This window comes from Protopterus annectens, chromosome 2.part0 (genome assembly GCF_019279795.1).
Source record: "Protopterus annectens isolate FY-2018-M chromosome 2.part0, PAN1.0, whole genome shotgun sequence".
NCBI classification, from domain to species: domain Eukaryota; kingdom Metazoa; phylum Chordata; order Ceratodontiformes; family Protopteridae; genus Protopterus; species Protopterus annectens.
The window spans coordinates 1141700689-1141721135 of record NC_056728.1 but is presented as its reverse complement, the minus strand read 5'-3'; the positions used below and the strand labels follow the sequence as shown (position 1 = coordinate 1141721135).

General features: G+C 41.3%; 1 protein-coding gene across 1 annotated transcript in view; it reads right to left on the bottom strand.

Moving 5' to 3' along the window:
* B4GALT1 (beta-1,4-galactosyltransferase 1) overlaps nucleotides 1-20447 on the bottom strand; it is a 363239-nt gene that overhangs the window by 168706 nt on the left and 174086 nt on the right. Inside the window, exon 4 of the mRNA XM_044061332.1 lies at nucleotides 14793-14915. Coding sequence (XP_043917267.1) covers nucleotides 14793-14915 — 123 coding nt within the window. The remainder of the gene's footprint in view (nucleotides 1-14792; nucleotides 14916-20447) is intronic.

Below are 20447 nucleotides of genomic sequence, written 5' to 3'. Positions count from 1 at the left end.
TTCTAGAATCAGAGAATTCCTGACCCTGCCATTGAAAATGTTCTCTCATAGAGTGTAATGTCTCTCCAAAGGAAAACTCTTCAGGAGGGGAGGCCGAGGGAATAGATTCTTCAGCATCAGAATCCTCGTAGGCCGAATAAGCCTCCTCCTGGTGGTCTGACAGAGTAGAGCCATCAGAGGACTCATCTGAGAAGTGGGGGTCAGACGGCTCAACCCTGGGCCTTTTGTCTGGAGGTGGTTGCGAGCCCCTGTCCGGATGAGGTTGAGAACCTCTAATTAAGGAGATAAGATCATCTGCTAAGCTAAGTATCTGTGAGCCAGTAGAGGGTCTCTGAGAGGTAACCTTGGGAGGCAAAGCTTTAGAAAGTTTAGCAGCTTTAGCCCTAGAGAAAGCCTTAATGGACATGGATGCAGGAGGTCTGGCTGCACCACGTGCAGGAGTAGATTTGTCTAAAGGAATGGTGTCGGAGGGTTCCTGGACACCAGTTTCAGTAGGTAAATTCAATAACCGACTCGGCCGGGGCCTCCGGGGCCGAGGTAATCGGTTGTGCGGTTTCGGTAATCGGAAGTACCAAGGACTCTGTTTCAGCCAAGACCGAAACACTCGCGGTAGGCCTGACCGTGGTTTCAGCCGAAACCGCGGCCCGCGTGTCAGTCCTTGTCCTTCCGTTTCTTAACTAAATGCGAAGTCGCAGTCTCCGACGGCATCTTGTAAGCAAAACTAGCCCCAAAGAATTCCTCTGCAAACTCCGACAGACGTCTAAGAGTTCATCGGTCGAAGGAAGCACAGGCTGAACAGGCCGAGACATCGTGGTCTGGGCCTAGGCCGGGGAGGCAGTAAGAGTGGAAATCCTTATGAGGTATTTGTTACCCACAAGTTAAACAATTATTAACTTTATCTGACATTGGCTGAGGCAAGAAAGAGTCCCCAATGGGGTACTTAGCTTTTTCGAAGTCTTCGGTAGCTGAATCAAAGGAGCCGGCCGACTGGCACTTGCGAACTGCTTCTGCTTCGGGCACCACGCGGCAAGAAGGACTGAGGAAAATGGCGTCGGCTGATGCTTTTATACCCCAGACGCTCTGACGTCGGGGAAAGTGCGACATCAGCCGAGGCCAGACCCAGACTTTGGAATCCGGCCGACCGAAGGGCTGCCTGAGGCAGGACAACCCATATGTGATGACTGCAGATGCATCCTTGAAGGACATCCACACTCACTACAATTCCAGTCTCACATAGACCTACCACGACCGCAAACCAAACACATAATCACACAAAAACACACACGGAGGCTCTAAATAAAGATCTGCCGAAGCAGCAGAGACCTCCAAAGCAGACACCCAAGCAGCCGCTACCCCGAAACAAAACACGTGCAACACATACCTCACAAAGCCAGTGTGCCTAACAGTCACAGCCCTTAAGACTAAACAACACACCTGATACACTTGTAATAGGTGACTCTATCGTCAGGCACACTGACATCCCGCTCACCAGGCTGAACAAGGAGAGGGTCACGGTGAGCAGCCTGTCGGGCGCTAGGATCCACCACATAACACAAGCACTCAGGTCACTCCAAGGCAAGTACAACTATGACTCAGTCATTGTCCATGCTGGTGTGAATGACCTGAGATGTACCTCCCTGGACTACATGAAAAGAGACATAAAGGAACTCTCTGAGCATGTAGCCCAGGCCGGTATGACCCTGACCTTGAATAGCATCTTACCCTCACCAAGAATGATGCCACAATATGAAGACAAGATGATCAATTTCAACAATTGGCTTAAGTACTGGTGTCATTCAAAGGGGATCCAATGCCTGTCAGCTTGGGATGATATGCTCGACAAGCCACGATGCTTCGCTAGGGACGGCTTGCACCTGTCACCCCTGGGCTTTCGGATATTGGCAAAGGCTCTTGCTACCCCCATAGTGCCTTTTTTAGGCAAGGCTCTAAAGACAAACCCACCTCCATAGGTATCACAAGGATAAGAAACTAAGAGTAATGCTACTCAACGCCAGAAGTCTAAACCTCAAGATGCACGACTTAAACTCTCCTTAGCATGGAGAACATTGATATCTGTGCAGTAACAGAAACCTGGTTCAGGGCTCCCGAGAGCACCCCAGCACTACCAGGTTATACCTCATACCATGCTTTTCGGCCCCAAAACTTGGACCGAACCACAAAAGGAGGGGGAGTATCGATATTCAAAGATACCCACACCTCCAGGTTGGTGGCAAAGCACGAAGCATCAGAGACTATCCATGTGCAACTAACAGTGGGTAAAACTGCCTTCCAGTTTATAGCCTGCTACAGACCACCCTCCCAAACCCAGGAACCCCACTCGGCCTTCCTGAGAACACTGGAAAATATGAAGGTCTCTCCAAACACCATATTGGGCGACTTCAACTACCCAAACATAGACTGGGAGCATTACTCTAGCTCCAACACCCTAGCCCAAAGGTTCCTAGAATTTATAAACTCAAATGCTATGGAACAACTTGTTACCACTCCCACAAGAGGGGAAAACATACTGGACCTGATCATCACCAACATGAGGACTCTATGCTCCAGACCAGAAGTGTATCCCTCACTGGTAAGATCAGACCATAAACTAATCTCACTGGATGTTCACATCCCGATCCCACCCCCTGCCCAGAAAACCACAGTGAAAAACTTCTCTAAAGCAAATTTCACACTCCTCAAAACTGAGGTGGAATCCTTCAAAGCTCCCGGGCCTGTGGAAAATACGGCCCAGACCGCAGAATCCTTTATAAACGCATTCTATGAACACCTTCAGGAATGCATGGATCATGCGATCCCAAATAAAACCAAGACCCAATCCTCCAAAGGCAGACGTCCTGTCTGGTGGACCCCAGCCATAAACAAACTATGAATCAAAGGTACAGTCTGTTCCCTCTGGCCCAGATTCGAAATACTGGCACTCCAAAGTAGTATAAAAAACTTCCTTTATTCAAACATTAGTTAAGCGCTTTCATCTAAAACACTTAGACTTCCTCAGAACTTCAGTTCAGTTTTTTATACTACTTTGGAGTGCCAGTATTTCGAATCTGGGCCAGAGGGAACAGACTGTACCATTGATTCATTGAGTTGACTGTTTCATAAACAAACTATACAATAGAAGGAGGAAGCTACTAAATGATAGAACAAAATCCCAAAAAGGGAAGGCATCACTGATCAGTATTGGCAAAAAACTACAGGCACACATAAAATTGTCTAAGGCCAGCTTCGAGAGAAAAATTGCACAGGACACTAAGGATAATCACAAGGCTTTCTTTAGTTATGTTAGGAACCTGGGTGGTAATTCCCAGATATGCTCAGAATTAGTCCAAAATGACAAAAAAATACAACAAACCCACAGACATTGCCAACATCCTAGCTGACAGATTCAGTGCAAACGCCCCCCCCCCCTCCCCACCAAAAGGGCAAATATCTATCCCAGCAGAGTGCTGCTCCCCTGACATCTCAGATGCTCAGGTAAGAGCCGCCTCTCCAAAGCAAAAACACAGCATCAATGGGACCAGACGGTGTCCCGGCTGCCCTACATGAACTCCAAGAAGAGCTAAACCCAAACATAAAACTACTGTTCAATCTCAGCCTTACTACAGGATATGTGCCCAAAGAGTGGCGTACAGCAACAGTGGTCCCTCTCCATAAAGGTGGTGCCTCAACGGATCCTGGAAACTATCGCCCCATACGCCTGACTAGCTTGGTCTGCAAAGCTATGGAAAGGATCATCATGGACCTCATAAATAAAGATATTGGGGACCTACAAACACTGGATCCTACCCAGTTCGGCTTTGTTAAGGGCAGATCCTGCCTCTTAAACCTGGTTGATTTCTTTGAAACAGTCACCAAGGCCATTGACGAGGGGAAGGTGGTCCACACAGCCTACCTGGACATCGCAAAAGCCTTCGATACAATACCCCACCCGGGCATTATAGATAAGCTCACCAGCTTAAATATAAACCCCTATGTCACTAGGGGGATTGCAAATTGGCTCAAGGACAGAACCCACATGGTTAGAATTGCTGGAGCCATGTTAGACTCCAAACCAGTTACAAGTGGTGTCCCACAAGGCTCAGTCCTGGGACCTCTCTTGTTCAGTATATATTTCTCGGAGGTACAGGCCAACACGGAAGGACTGTGGCTGACCAAGTTCGCAGATGACTGCAAACTGGGCGCCATAATCGATTCTCCAGCCGACACAAGCATCCTCCAAAAGGGCCTCATAGAAACACACAACTGGTGCCACAGCCATGGCCTCAAACTAAATGCCAAAAAGTGTATAGTCATCCCCTTTGGCAAAAACAAAGTGCCCACAAATTACCACATAGGTGGTAATCCATCAAGTACAGAAGAAGTAATTAGGGACCTGGGGACCCAAGTTGATAGCAATCTCTCATTTGACAACCACGTGGCCAAAGTGGTTAGAAAAACATTTTATATAGCCCACCTAATCATGAAGTGATTCACATCTAGATCAGGGGATGTCATCGTGCCTCTTTACTCATCCCTCATCAGGCCCATAATTGAGTACAATGCCCCTTTTGGGATGTACCTTACCAGACACCTGCAGCAACTGGATAGACCCCAAAAGTACCTCACCAAGAGGATCAAAGGGCTCAAACAGATGCCATATGCTGCCCGGTTAAAGAAACTCCAGCTCAACTCAGTGGCATACTGCCTGTTCAGAGGCGAGCTGTGCCGGACGTATAAACCCATGTCCAACCCGGAATTAATGGACATGCTGCACCTCAGAAAATCCAAATCCCATCTAGCTACGCGCTCGAGAGACTTGAACCTCAGCACTGAAATAAATAGGACATGCTGGAGGGACAGATTCATAACCCAGAGGCTCCCTTCACTCTGGAATAAAATCCCAGTCCAGGTTAGGCAGAGTCCCTCATTGACTCTCTTCAAGAGGAATCTTGATGAGTGGATGGGAGATCGTAGGTTTACCCCGGGTATCACTTCTGTGTCACTGTTAGAGGCACAGTATACTAACCTCGAAAAAGGGCATAGCAAAATAAATTTAAAATGGGTGGCGAAAGCCAAAAACATTCTGGCTAGGCTTATAAATGCCCTAGGGCAGATAGCCTAGTATGAACCTATGAACTACCCCCTGGGATATGAAAGTTTGGACCTGTTTCAATGCCTCTGCCCACTGATTTGGAGGTAAGTCCGGGTACCCTCTTGGAACTGGGAGTTTGCTGAGATAGAATTTTTATCCCTGAAAAATTATCTTTAAGACCCACTGGTCCTTTGTTACAGAAAGCCAATTTTCTTTGCAGAGGGAGAGCCTTCCTCCTAACTTTTGGTGAGTGAAGGGAGGGCGGGGGGGGGGGTGGAGTCATTGGGAGTTTTTGCCATAAAAGGGTGCCTTAGAACTTCCTGCCCTTGGGGCGGAAGTGGTCCACTGTTTGCTTCTCTGCTGGCCCTGGGAAAGGGGCCTGGATAGTCTGCCCCTGCGGGGCTTACCTTGGCCCTGTCTGCTAGGTGCACGGAAGGACCCTTGCTTACAGGGAAAGTTTCTGCTGAATCAGGGAGGTTGAACCGGAAAGAAATCTTTTACTGTTTGCATAGATTTTGCTTTATCTTCCATCTTTTTAAGTACCTCTTCTGCTTTTACTCCAAACAAGCAGTCCTTATCCAGGGGTGCATCAGTTAGTTTAGACTCGACATGATCAGGGAGAGGTTGTTCCTTCAACCATGCATGTCTATTTATTTATTTAGATTTGTTTACCAGGAAATTCCGACTGGACACAGGTCCTTTTTCAGCGGAGGCTTGGGGAGAAAAGCTCCACAGAATGAACATGGCAGATGGTAAACAATAACATTCAAGGTAGTTATACAGTAGAGGTGATAATAACATGGAGAAATACAGGAGCAAATTAGGTACAATTGAGTAGTAAGCATCAAGAAAAAGAAGTAAAACACAGAGCTACAAATTTTCCAAACAGTAACTAGATAACAATAACAGATTAAATAACTAAATCCTGAAAGGATCAACAGGCAGTGAATAATCTTCAGTTCAGTTTTATAGTGATAGAGGGGATACTCTATATAAATCTGGGAAAGGAGAGAAGGGTTTAAGGGGGGTTAGTCGGGGTTTGGACAAGGACAAAGGCAGTGAGATATTAAGTGAGATTTAAGTGCAGCCTTGAAATGACTGCAGGAAGGAAGGGTAGTTATGGTAGTGGGTAGGTTGTTCCAAAGCTTAGATATAGCGTAGGAAAATAGTGCTTCAACTGCTTTTTTTGGCTTTGGTGACCCTGGAGTAGATTTTTTTGCAGGAGTGCAGCGGTCTGGAAGAGTTGTAGGTTTGGAGAATTGTATGGAGCGATGGGATTCGGAGAGGGTGGTTTTCTAGTTTATGAGCAAAGGTGAGTTGAATTTGGTGTAAGAGTTGTGAGAGTTCAAGCCAAGTTCAAGTTCTAAGGAGGAAACAGTGGTGGCTGCGGTAGGAGGTACCAGTGGCAAATTTTGCAATTTTATTGTAGCAGGCTTAGAGTTTGTTTAGGTCTGACTGTCTAAGATTTGTAAGTATGGGTGATGCATAGAGTAGGATGGAGATTAGTTGGGAATTAGTGAGAGATTTTTGCTGGTTTGGTGAGGTATTGGCGGCTTCTATATAAGGCACCCATTTGTTTGTGAACTTTATTGTTAGTGATATGTGGGTGATTATTGTCTATCTGTATTGCCAAGTAGTTTTGTGTGGACTGTTGGTAAAATGGAGGTATTATCCTTGGCTTGAATAGTGAAGTGTGGAGAGTTTGGGGTAGATTTGCAGGATTGGAAGATGAGGAGTTTGGTTTTATTTGGATTGGGAAGCTTGGCATTAGATAGCCAGCTTTCAACTGAAGAGAATGAATCTTGGGTGATCTGTTGTAGTTCTGTTACAGCTGGGGCTGAGCAGATGAGGGTGAAATCATCTGCATACTGTATGAGGGAGGCATATTTGGTGGCAGTGTGAAAGGTGTTGGTGAAAAGGGAGAAAAGTAGGGAGCCAAGGATGTAGCCTTGGGGAACAGAGATAGTAACAGGCGAGGGGATAGATTGCTCTCCCAGATGACTGATTGCTGGAGGCCTTGTAGATAGCTGTGGAACCAGTTTGTGGCTGGTGAGTAGAAAGAGAGGTTGGATAGAGCAGAGAGTAGTAGACTGTGTGACACAATGTCAAAGGCTAGCAGAGGAGAGGAGGCCATTGTTTTTGTGATGTAGGATAGTGCTGATAAAGGAGAGAAAAGCAATTGTCGTGCTGTGGTGTGGTCTGAAACCATGCTGGGTATTGGAGAGGAGGTTATTAAGGAGGAATTTGGAGACCTGCGAGTTGATGCATCTTTCAAGTATTTTGGGGGGGGGGGGGGTGGCAATGGGGCAGAAGTTGGAGAGGTCAGTGGAGGGGAATGATGTGTGATATCTTCCATAGCATGGGTACATAGGATTCAGATATGGAGCGGTTGATTAATATGGAAATAGGACAAGCTAGGACATCAGCTGTTACTTTTAAGTATTCAGAGGGCAAATTGTCGGCTGCTAGTTTTGTGGGTTTTAGTTTTGTCAGGAGTCTTTTTATACAGGAGGTGGGTACTGTGAAAAGAAAGAAGGTAGGGAGGGGGTGGTTTTCGGTTGGGTGAGGGGGGATTCTGCGTAGGGATTTTATGCAGGGAAATGTTTTTTGTTAGGGATATATCAGATTCTGTGAAGTGTTTGTTGAAGGAATCAGCAATGCTACTGGTGGAGAGAGGGGTGGTTGGTAGGGGGGTGCCTACTTTTACTGGGCAGAGTATAGAGTTAATTGTGGACCAGAATTGCTTGGGGTTGTATTTGGAGGAGTTTAGGGACGTCTGATGGAAAAGGGCTTTGTCTGCTTTTACTTGTCTTTTGACCTTGTTATGTAGTTCAAGGAAGAGTTGGGGAATGGTCACTGAGGGAGTCAGGTAAACAGCTAGCTAGGTAGGTGTGAGGGGCTTTATTAACCAAGACCCAGTTAAGAATGGTGTGGTTATTGGGGTTTTTATTGATCTTAGTGGGGGGTTGAATTAGCTGAGAGAAACCATGGAGCTTTAGGTGGAGGGCTTGGTGGTTGCTGTTGCAGGATAGCTAATTAACGTTCAAGTCCCAGAGGATGATAGTTTCTTGGGGCAGGGAGAGATTAGCCCAATCTAGTAGGTTTTCAAGGGGAGGTATATTTTGGCCTGGTGGGAAATAGCACCCTATAATGTTGATTGATTTCTTAGGGTTTAATTTGAGGGTGGTGTAAAGTATCTCTTCCTTGTCAAACTGGGGAGCTGATTTGGTGAGAATTTGGATACTGAGGTGGTGTTTGTACAACAGTGCCACACCACCTCCTTTTCTTGATAGTCTGTCCTTACGGAGGAGGTTGTATCCAGGTGGGAGTATTTCCACACATTTGATGTGAGGTTTGAGCTACGATTCAGTTAGGATAAGGATGTCAAGGGAATAGAGGCTTATGTAGGCATGGAGGTCTTGGATTTTATTACAGATGCTTCTGATGTTGAGACATAATGAGGACGTCATTTGTTTTTTTTTGCTGCTTGTGATATGAAAGATGGGGGAGTTGGTTGAAAGAGGGTTTTGTGGAGAAGTTGGTGATTATGGGGCCAGGGTTAGGGTGCACATCTCCACTGAGAGCAAGTTTAGAGAGAGTGTAGAGATGTTTTATATATGCAGTAAAAAATTTGTTGTATTTTATGGATATTTTGTGTTCAAATGTGGTGGGGGTTTGGTAACTGAGTAGTTGTAATGGGAAGAGGTAGTTTATGATTGGGGTAATGAAATTATGCAGTGGGGGATTGAGGGGAGTTGAGAGAGTGCAGTGGAAATGGTTGCGGGTTATGACTGTGGCCGTTTGGTAGGATGAAATAAAGGCTAGAATAGTGCAGGTGAGGATTACAACAGTTTTACCTAGTGGTATGGATGCTTTGGATTAAGAAGTGTGATTAAGCAGGAGGAGGGGAGTCTCAGCGGTAAGGCTTGAATGGGGAGTAAGTATGGGAGTGGCTACTGGCTAAAGATAAATGTAGATGTACTGGGGGAGGGTGGGGTGCAAATGAGTGTAGCAAACGGAACGGGGCTTAAATCCTGACTAAGGATTGAGTGAGGGAGATAGAAATAATAGCCCCAGCGGGAAGCTTAGGTATGAAGAAAGAATATATGGAACTTAGCAGTACTATGTTCCCCTATGTCATCAATTACCAAACACAAGAATTGTTCATTTGCAAATGTACAGTAAATATAACCAAAAATAATATTATGCTTAAGATATTAAGGAGAAACAATAACCTCTCCTGCCAATCAACCCACTTGGGCATGAAAAGAAAGAAACAGTGCTATGTTCCCTTATATTAACAATAAATCCTGATGTTAATGGGAAGAACAATATTAGGCCCTACAATCAATATAAAAACAGATGTTCATAAATTAATATACAGTGGTGCTATGTTCCCCCATATCCTCACTTATACCAAACCAATATAAATCAAGTACAAAAAATTGGCAAATACAACAATAAATAGTATGATTCCTGATGAAAGGAAGAACAGTAGTCCCTGCAAATATCACAATATATCAATAGTTATGTAACATAGCAGTATTATGTTCCCCTGTGGCCTCATACAGTAGATATAACATTTGACTATAATCCAAAAGAATACATATATGTACCAAAAGAGAGGGAAAACCAAAACTGTAACAGCCCCTACAATATAATTATAAGAGTGCATTGATTGTGCATATCAAGCATCACCCCTGGAATGTGCATATCCCACTAATAAAATACAAGAGGAGCAAACAATAGCCACCGCATATATCAATATCTGAGATGCCCAATCAATAATGTGAGTACACCAGATTTAAAGATGTTTGAATTAACTTCAAAATATTTTCAACCGCTATCTTTTTATAAGTAGTGCTACGTTCCCCTGTTAAATATCGGAAATGCACAAAGATCCAAATACAAATCAGTTGGATGTTACAAAGTCCACAGTGTGTGATTAAAGTACATTCTTGGCCCTAAATATATCAATATTGCCACTCGGCATATAAACTATAAATGCCTGTAATACTTGGTATTGTATCTACATACCTTAAGACCCAAACGAATCATTCAAAGTACACCTGGGGAACCATAATAGCCCTTGTGTATAATGTTCAATTGGCGTGATAAAAAATATTTAAATCACACCCTAAAATGTCCCAATATTCAAATATTTTCTGATACAGATCAATCTTCCATAATTATATTAGCCATGCTACATTCCCCAATTGGAAGGCCACAGTAAACTAAACACCAAGACAACAGAGCTCAATATAAATATAGTTTAACCACACACATAAATGTTTCCAAACAGAACACGGGGCGACAATCCACCATTCACTAAGGCAAAAGGCTCTGCATACAAGCTTGTTCAACCAAAACTGTAATAAAAAAAAAAAAACTGCTGCCAAATGATGGACTATGAAATGTTCCCAATATTAATTCAGTTACTTGTTTCCCATAAAGTACAAACACATTCAGACCTAAAATGATGTTCAGTTCGAAGTCCCAAACAGTCTCTCCCACCCAAATACACAATATGTATCTTGTTCAGTGATATTCAACTGAACAGTAATCCTGCCAATGAACTTCAGGGCCAAGAAATAGCACCACTGAAAAATGCTTTTGATAGTTCCTCAGTATTGATCAGTTGTCTCCCATAGAATTAATTCTCAGTTCAAAGTCCCAAACAGTCTCTCCACCAAAAATCACAATATATAACCCATTCGATAATATACAATTGAAGCAATAATCCTGTGCGAATAGCACAATTCTTGAGTAGTTGTCTCCTCCATAGAATTAGGTTTAAACAGTGGTTACTTGGAAGGATGCTGGGCACTTTCTTTCAGATATTCCTGTTGTAAAAGGGACAGCAGATCTTAGGCAGGGAGCGATGTCCCGTCTGAGTTAAAGGAGGTTAGGCAGTTAAACCAAGAAGCAGTGAGCGATGCTACACTGTTTCTCCGAGGCAGTTTCAGGGGGAACTATTTATTTAACTTCACTCATCATTACATTAAAACAATGAAATGTTTTACCCTCCTGTCAATTTTCATGGCAGATCCTGACACTGCTGCTCTGCTAGAGGCTTCTAGGGTGTCATATCCACAGTGTAAGGAGTGTTTAGCCACTTGACAAGTAGAGCGCAGTAAACCTGCTAACTCATTCGAATCGGCACCGTCAGGAAAGGTTGAAATCTTATTTTAATAGCTCCAAGGCGTGTTGTTGATATTTTAACATATGGAACTGACAGTTGAGTGCTCTGATCGCTAAGGTTGCAGAGGTGTACACTTTTTTACCCCATCTGTCCAGAGCTCTGGAATCCTTGTCAGAAGGAATAGGATTCTTGGCAGAACTGGACTTGGCTCCTTTGGGTCCCTGTGTAATGACCTCTGGGTTTGCAGCAGGATTTCTGTACAGGTATCCTGTTAACACCTGTCAGGTTTACTGGGAGCAGGGGCTAAGCAGGATTCATGTAAAACATCATCCACCCCTTCTAAAATTTGGGGGTCTGTGCTGTGGCAGGTCCAGAAATTCTCTAAGTCTTTTCTTAAACTGGGGGAAATCCTGATATTCCCATTGGAAATGTTCCCTGGGGGTGTGAAGGGTTTCCCCAAAGGAAAGGTCTTCTGGAGGGGAGGCAGAAGGGATAGATTCCTCTGCATCTGAATCCTCATAAGCAGTCAGAGGCTGTTCCTCTTCAAAATCTGAATAGTCAGATTCCTCAGAATTCTGTTCCGTCATAATTTCTGGAGAAGGGTGTCTTTTCCTTTTAGAAGTTGTGACCTGACTACCCCTGATAAGGGAGAGAAGATCCTCCGTTTTAAGCATTTGTGCTTGGGGTGGTGGAGCAGGGGCAAAATGGTGGCTAGATTTTCTAGGAATGGCTTGGCTTCTAGGCCTAAGGGTATCAATCAATCTGAGAGAAACGATAGTCGGATGAGAAGACATCTTTTTTTGTCTAGTTTTTGTAGTGCGAAAGGCCCCCTCGGAAGTTGGTGCCTGTATCGCGGCTCCGGACCCAACCAAGGCAGAGACAACCAAAGGTTCGGAAGACAAAGATTTTTGCGGCATACCGGACTCAGAAAGGGTCTCGGTAGAGGCCTGCGTAGATATCGAATCGGGCATCAGGGGCTGCGAAAGCGCCTCACTGAATTCCGGAGAAATTACAACCTGCTTAGCGGTAGAGTCGTCTGAAGGCTAAGCCTTGTATGATCTGTCTCTATCTTTATCTCTGCGCTTTTTCAGAATGTTCATGGATTGTTGGCTAATGGATGCCATTTCGGAATGCGAAGATGGAACACAAAAATACCTGTCTACAATAAAAGCTCTACTGCGAATGGTTCTCGCGTTAAAGAGGGCACAGAACCGGCAATGGGGACATTGCGGTCTGGGCCCTAAACAAGTGACGCAGTAAGAATGAAGGTCTCGGTGTGGGATCTTTCCACAGGCGAGACAATTAACTTTTTCGGACATCGGTTAGTGCAAGAAAAAAGGGTCCGCAACAGGGTACTTAGCTTTGGATGTTTTCAGCTGAAATTCAAACTCGAGTAGTGACCGACTAGCATTCTTGCACACTGCTTCTACTATGGGCTCCACAGCAAGAAAAACTGATTAATGACATTGGCTGCCTTGCTTTATAGCACTGACAACCTAACATCAGACTATAGGTGATGGCAGCCGACAGAGAAAAACACTGACTCTGATATTCGGATCGGCCAAGGGCCACCATAGCAGGGATAACCCACAGGTGATGACTGCAACAGTGAAACGAAGAACATCTGGAAGGATCTGGGAGTGAACATCTCATGTTTGTGCTTTTGAGTAGTCAAGTAAGGCTACTGTCCTGGAGGCCAGAGACTGAGGATTTAATTTCCAGACCTCCCTGCTCCAACTAGGTGTCCTCCTTAACTAGAACAGAGGGTAACCAGTCTCCCTCTCTGACAACAAAATGTGCTTTAGGGACAGCTACCTGAACCAGGATGTCTGGTCTGAACTGCATAATAAAGTTCTTGGCTTAGTGGAACATGCCTTGAACCACAGACAGAGCTGCCTCCAAAGGGATTTTTCCAGAGGCCTCTGATCTCAGACACCTCAGTACTGGGGGCTGCCAACACCACTTCACTGGGATCTGCATCCATGAGCTGAGCAGAGATGCCCACTGCCTTGTCAAAGTCTCGAACTGCATTACTTTTACATCTCCTGTTTAATCACTTCAAAAGAGTGTGCCAACATCATGGATGAACTGAAAGATGCCATGGTGGCACAAATAGAGGCCACAGTATCTCTGACAGCCCATACCATTCTTGGTATCATGCTCTGGACTTAAATAAAAAAACACACACTCTATGGAAGTCTGTGTCCTCGGGGCATGATCTAACCAGGTGCCCAGCCCTAAACAATATTAGAAAAATTGCAATTAGGGATAAAAAAAAAACTCCTCAACTGGTTACTTGCTTGATAGAACTCAGGCTACAGATACAAAAGGACAACATATACGCAGTAAACTGCAGCAAGACAAACATTAGCTTTACATGGGGAACATTCCAATGTCATTTACGGATGAACAGCCACCCAGCAAGGAGGAGAAATGCTGTTGAGCTCTGGACTTTGTGCCGGACACTAGGCCTTCCGGGATGAGTCCCAGTACTAAGGGCAACTGCAAAAGTGATCTATACAAAGAGCATTATCTTTTTACTTTAATACTATACTGCCATAATAAACAACGTATTAAAAACATAAAACTTTGTTCAATAAATAGGTTAAGCACTTCATGGATGAAGTCTATGTATTGCTAGATGAAAGCTCTTAACCTATTTGTTGAACAAAGTTTTAAGTTTTTAATACGTTGTTTTTTAACAATAAACGGAGTTTTTGGAAACGGAAGTGCGAGTGCATATGTGCTGTGGGAGCTGTGAACGGAGTATTGATCTTCACTAGTTTTTCATTCGTTGGCCGTTCCAGGTGGTGTGTTATTTTCACTGCCATAATAAAACATTTACCTTTTGTAGTCTGGAAATAATGCTTACTATAGTGCTCGAGTGTGTATTATGGTGACCCAATGATTTCTAATTATAAGCTACAGTAACAGGAGCAGTATGCTGCTTATAAATGTGAACATTTTTCTTGCAGAGTTGCATTCCTTATTGTTTAGTTTCATTCTTTTTCTATTTTATTTAAAGGTTAAACATTTATAAAAGAAGAACATCAGTGTAAATAAGAATATACATCTGCGAAACAGTAGTAAGTATAGTGTTTTCTTATAGTAATAAAAAATAGAAGAAACAAAATAAGGTTAATTATTCACAGCAGTCTACTTAGGTTATATGAAAATTTTTCCAGCACTGATTCTAGTGAGAGCTGTTGAAATTTAGGAAAGAAAAAAATACTGATATGAGCATTTGTACTGCTAAAGAATTACTTTAGATGTCTAGATTAAAGATTATGGAGGTCTATAAAAGGTCTGTGCATACAGACCTTAGAACAGTAAATTGTGATAGATGTATGTACCATGTGATGAAAGGCATCTCTAATCAGGATTATTCCTGCAATCAAAAAATGGATAAAGGCAATCAATGAAAAGTACAACACAGACATAAGTTCACATGTATTTGCACTGTTTTTGGCACAGAAAAGCCAAAGCAATGCTGTTCCCTTAAATAAATTCTGCTGCCTAATATAACAGCTATCAGTTTACTAACAAAAAGTTAAATCTTACCTGTTGTAAATATCATCATCTTCACCTCCCCATCCCCAGTACTGATTAGGAAATCCATTGATTTTATCGTATTGTTCTTTACTAAAAGAAGCTGCCCCTCCAAAAAACTGGGTGTACGGTAACCTTAAAGAAAGGAAAGATCACAGTTTTCACTCTTGCAAAATTACACATGGTTAACACAAACATTAACAGCTTGCATGCAAACAGAAAAAATGGCAACATTTGATATTTTCAACCACTTGGAACGATTTTTCAAGTACTTCACTCAATCCAGAGAACCCAACATTCATCACAATTTGTAAAATCTTCACTAGGACCCACCCAGCCCTACTCGTATGCTAATCCCAACCCTACACATTACCTTACCAAAAAAAAAAAAAAAAGACACTCGCACCAACACTTGAGATAAACCATCTGAAAAACAAAATGTTGTAACTATTACTACCTTGCTATCCCTTAACTCTCACACTAACCCAGAAAACAATTGTGCACACACATCAATACCCAAACACATGCAAATAAATCTAGTCCCTTCCTTAGCCCTTATTCTAATCCTAACCTGCAAATAACCATACATGCACAACTTCTCCTAATGCCAAAACCTGCAGTGTATCCAAAAGATTCCGCATTTCAAAACCATGTATCATAACAGCAACAATATCTGACACACCAATGGAAAAGTCAATGTTCCCATATTTGAAATCTTCCACAACTGACAAGCGGGGATTTTGATCAAAACAAATGGAATTAAACTATCAGAGATATTGTTTTGACAGAATTTTTACACACATACATACATTATATGAAAACTGGCAACAACGAAAAATAACCAAACTGCTAGCTCCCTAAGTATTAAATCTGTTCAGTCCATGGGAAAAAGTTAGTGCAGGCTACCTGGACCTCAAGTTCAGTTACAGATCCCTATCTGCCACTGTCTTGGAAAGCCATTTAGTCAGAAAAAAAGAAGTGCTAAATACTAAACTCCTCCACAAACAAAAATCAAACCAGTAGACAAAAGCAACATCAGAGATGCACTCTCAACTCATACATTACCAAGTCTGCATAAAAATAATAAAATAGAAATACAATAAACAGGACTTAGCGTTGTGACAAACACACTTTACATTAATAAAGCACTAGAAACTCAAAGTACATTACCTGATCAACAGCAGTAAAATGCATCCAAAAAGTTAAAAAAATCTCCTGAAGAAAGTGAAAGTATAAAATAGAAAATGAAGCACTAAGGAGAGGAAGAAACAAGATATGAATAAAAAGAGAAAGCAGACACTGGAGTCAAATTACATACACAATCAACGACATAGAAAGAATCTGACAGACACTGGTTGACCTCGGAGGTAAATCTGAAAATACAAAATATGCAAGCAAACCTCTCAACCTATGAGTATTCAACATCATAGCACTGGCCTTTAAAAATCAAAGCAATGGTTCAGAAAGAGAAGTACTTTAACTTTCACAACAGAAATGTTTTCATACACTAGACCCCTATATAGCTTGTGATAAAATAATCTTTACAAAGATTATCTAATCAGGTATGTAGACAAATCGGTCTAAATTTATGAGGAGCCCATAAGTCTAGGTTACAAGGCTAATATAAGGGCCAAAATCATAGAGCTATGGCTAAAATCATAGCAGTTGAGAGGAATGCACACAAGTAAAAACTACCTGAATACAAAAGCAAATTAAAAATAAAACAAAACTCACAAAATTAATACAGAAACAATTAAATGAAGGCATCAAAAATGCTATACCAAAGGAATTTAAAAAAAGGAGTGCATTTTTCAATTCCTGGGAGTTGCCACTAAAATAAGTACCCTTCTGCATGACTTTAGGATGTGACAAGCATTCCATAAAAATGATTGGGCTGGAGGACTACTGCTTACCTACAAGTGTCGGTCACTTCTTGGAGATACCCAGAATTGCTACACTAGCGAATATTTGAGGTTAAAAAATGTACTACACCAGTCAAACCCAACAATTGCCAGTCAATAAATACGATATAACTGGTGAAAAATGAGTGTCCGGTTCCAAGGAAAGAGACAGAAAATACCAAAACTGTTGTTTATTAGTACATCAGGTTAAGCACTTTCATCTATCCTCCATAGACTTCTTCAGAACACCACTTCTCAAACAGCCTTTAAATAGTACCAATTAATTCAAATTATCCAATCCTGTGATACACCAATTTGATCTCATGAATATTAATTTCATGGATACTGAATGACTCATCCTGACATGGATTCTCATAACACAACAACCATTTAAAATCATGAAAATACATATAAATAACTAAACAGTTATATAAGTGTTTACGCATGATATAAAATTCATAATATTCAATAATAAAATTACATAGTAAAATAAAAATAAAAATTTAAAAATGTTAAAAATACAACTATTGATTGTGTCTCACAATGAACACACAAAACTGTGGGAAACTTGTAGCTCGATGAGTATAATCAACTTGAAACAACACCTACCCTACTATTAATATTACTTTTTTCTTACCCATTCTAGGCCCTTAACAGGGGCTTGGTGGGAATACAATCATTTAATCTGGGGTAAGTGGCTGCATTTAATAAGATCCGTCACTTTACTTCTCTTTCCCCCAATATACCTTTCATGTCACCTCCTCTAGGATTAATCTTTACACACTCTACAATTGCAAACTTGAAAGTGTTACAAGTCTCACTATCCCTAATATGCCTATATAGGGCATTGTTAGTATCCTGCTTTCTTATACAATAAATATGGTCATATATTTGGTTTCTCCTCTCAGTTTTTCCTACATAGAAACACAGACATTTTGTACAGATGGCTAGATAAATCAAACTGGGTCTGACAGTTGCCCTTTTTAAACCTTACTGTTGTTTTATTGATATTGTCTATAGTGCAGGTGTGCTCCTCATATATGGCACAACACTGATTACAGTGTCCACATTTGCTTGTACCTACAGAATTTTTATCATTATTTCTATCACTATTTTGGATTTTTCTTTTTAAATTCTTTCCAGTTTTGTATACAAAAAAGGGGTTCAGTTTCCAATTTATTATGCACCCCCTCATCACACCGCAAAATATTCTAGTTTTTATGTAGAATACTTCTGACCTCGTGTACATAAGGGTTGAACCCCAATATACAGGCCCTGTTATATTTCTTATTATTTTGATTGCTATTAGTAGTCTCTTCGTTTATCTCCATAGCCACACCCAATAAGGGTTTGTACTTTTTCCCCATTCTCTTTTGACATGCCCTGTAACATCACTAATAAGTTCATTGGGGTACCCCCTTTCTCTAAACATATTTCCTATATGATCAATTTCTTTAACCATCTCCGAATAGTCCGATGTCATCCGGGCTACTCTTATACATTGCCCCTTGATTATACTTTTCTTTTGCTTCCATGGATGATTACTGGAAAATTCCAAGTATGTGTTACTAAAGGTATCTTTTCTATATATCTTTGACCTAAAACCTTTACTTGTAGTATAGATATATGTATCAAAATATGATATACCTCTTTTGTCACATTTGTGGGTAAATTTTAAGTATGGGCTAGAAGTGTTAAGCTATTCTAAAAATAATACTATTTCGTCCATTGTACCAGTCCACAATATAAATATATCGTCCAAAAATCTGATGCAACAACTAATGAACTGGTACCATTGATTGGTGAACATCTATTCATCCTCCCAATCTAACAGAACAAGGTTTGCAAACATAGGGGCACACGCGGGCCCCCATCGCAACACCTCGGGTCTCTCTGTAATGTTCACAATATCTCAACACTTCCAGGCCATACTTAAAATTTACCCACAAATGTGACAAAAGAGGTATATCATATCTTGATACATATATCTATACTACGAGTAAAGGTTTTAGGTCAAAGATATATAGAAAAGATACCTTTAGTAACACATACTTGGAATTTTCCAGTAATCATCCTTGGAAGCAAAAGAAAAGTATAAATAAGGGTCAATGTATAAGAGCAGTCCGGATGATATCGGACTATTCGGGGATGGTTAAAGAAATTGACCATATAGGAAACATGTTTAGAGAAAGGGGGTACCCCAATGAACTTATTAGTGATGTTACAGGGCATGTCAAAAGAGAATGGGGGAAAAAGTACAAACCCTTATTGGGTGTGGCTATGGAGATAAACGAAGAGACTACTAATAGTAATCAAAATAATAAGAAATATAACAGGGCCTATATATTGGGGTTAAACCCTTATGTAAACGAGGTCAAAAGTATTATACATAAAAACTGGAATATTTTGCGGTGTGATGAGGGGGTGCATAATAAATTGCAAACTGAACCCCTTTTTTGTATACAAAACTGGAAAGAATTTAAAAAGGAAAATCCAAAATAGTGATAGAAATAATGATAAAAATTCTGTAGGTACAAGTAAATGTGGACACTGTAATCAGTGTTGTGCATATATGAGGAGCACACCCGCACTATAGATAATATCAATAAAACAACAGTAAGGTTTAAAAAGGGCAACTGTCAGACCCAGTTTGTGATTTATCTAGCCATCTGTACAAAATGTCTGTGTTTCTATGTAGGAAAAACTGAGAGGAGAAACCGTATAAGAAAGCAGGATACTAACAACGCCCTATATAGGCATATTAGGGATAGTGAGACTTGTAACACTTTCAAGTTTGCAATTGTAGAGTGTGTAAAGATTAATCCCAGAGGAGGTGACATGAAAGGTATATTGGGGGAAAGAGAAGTGACAAATATTATTAAATGCAGCCACTTACCCCGGATTAAATGACTGTATTCCCACCAAGCCCCTGTTAAGGGCCTAGAATGGGTAAGAAAAAAGTAATATTAATAGTAGGGTAGGTGTTGTTCCAAGTTGATTATACTCATCGAGCTACAAGTTTCCCACAGTTTTGTGTGTTCATTGTGAGACACAATCAATAGTTGTATTTTTAACATTTTTAAATTTTTATTTTTATTTTACTATGTAATTTTATTATTGAATATTATGAATTTTATATCATGCGTAAACAGTTATATAACTGTTTAGTTATTTTATATGTATTTTCATGATTTTAAATGGTTGTTGTTTTATGAGAATCCATGTCAGGATGAGTCATTCAGTATCCATGAAATTAATATTCATGAGATCAAATTGGTGTATCACAGGATTGGATAATTTGAATTAATTAGTACTATTTAAAGGCTGTTAGTTTGAGAAATGGTGTCCTGAAGAAGTCTACGGAGGATAGATGAAAGTGCTTAACCTGATGTACTAATAAACAACAGTTTTGGTATTTTCTGTCTTTCCTTGGAACCGGACACTCATTTTTCACCAGTTATATCGTATTTATTGACTGGCGAATATTTGAGGTTGTATTACCTGAAAAACTGTACAGGTTTGAGAAACAACGAGCTACTGATTTGCAAGTCTCCTCATCGGGACTAATCCACCAGCAGCTTAGGCTAACATGTCACAGAGTGTTAGGACCTGTTTTTAAACTAGACTATACAGCAGTGATAGTTTGACAGAAGGGTCTCTTAAAAGACTACTTCAAAGCACAAAAGTAACTCCAGCACACAAATTCTGAGTAAAGTACTAAATTTATAAGTTAAAACAAAACTGGCCCAAGAAAAACAGGAAGTAC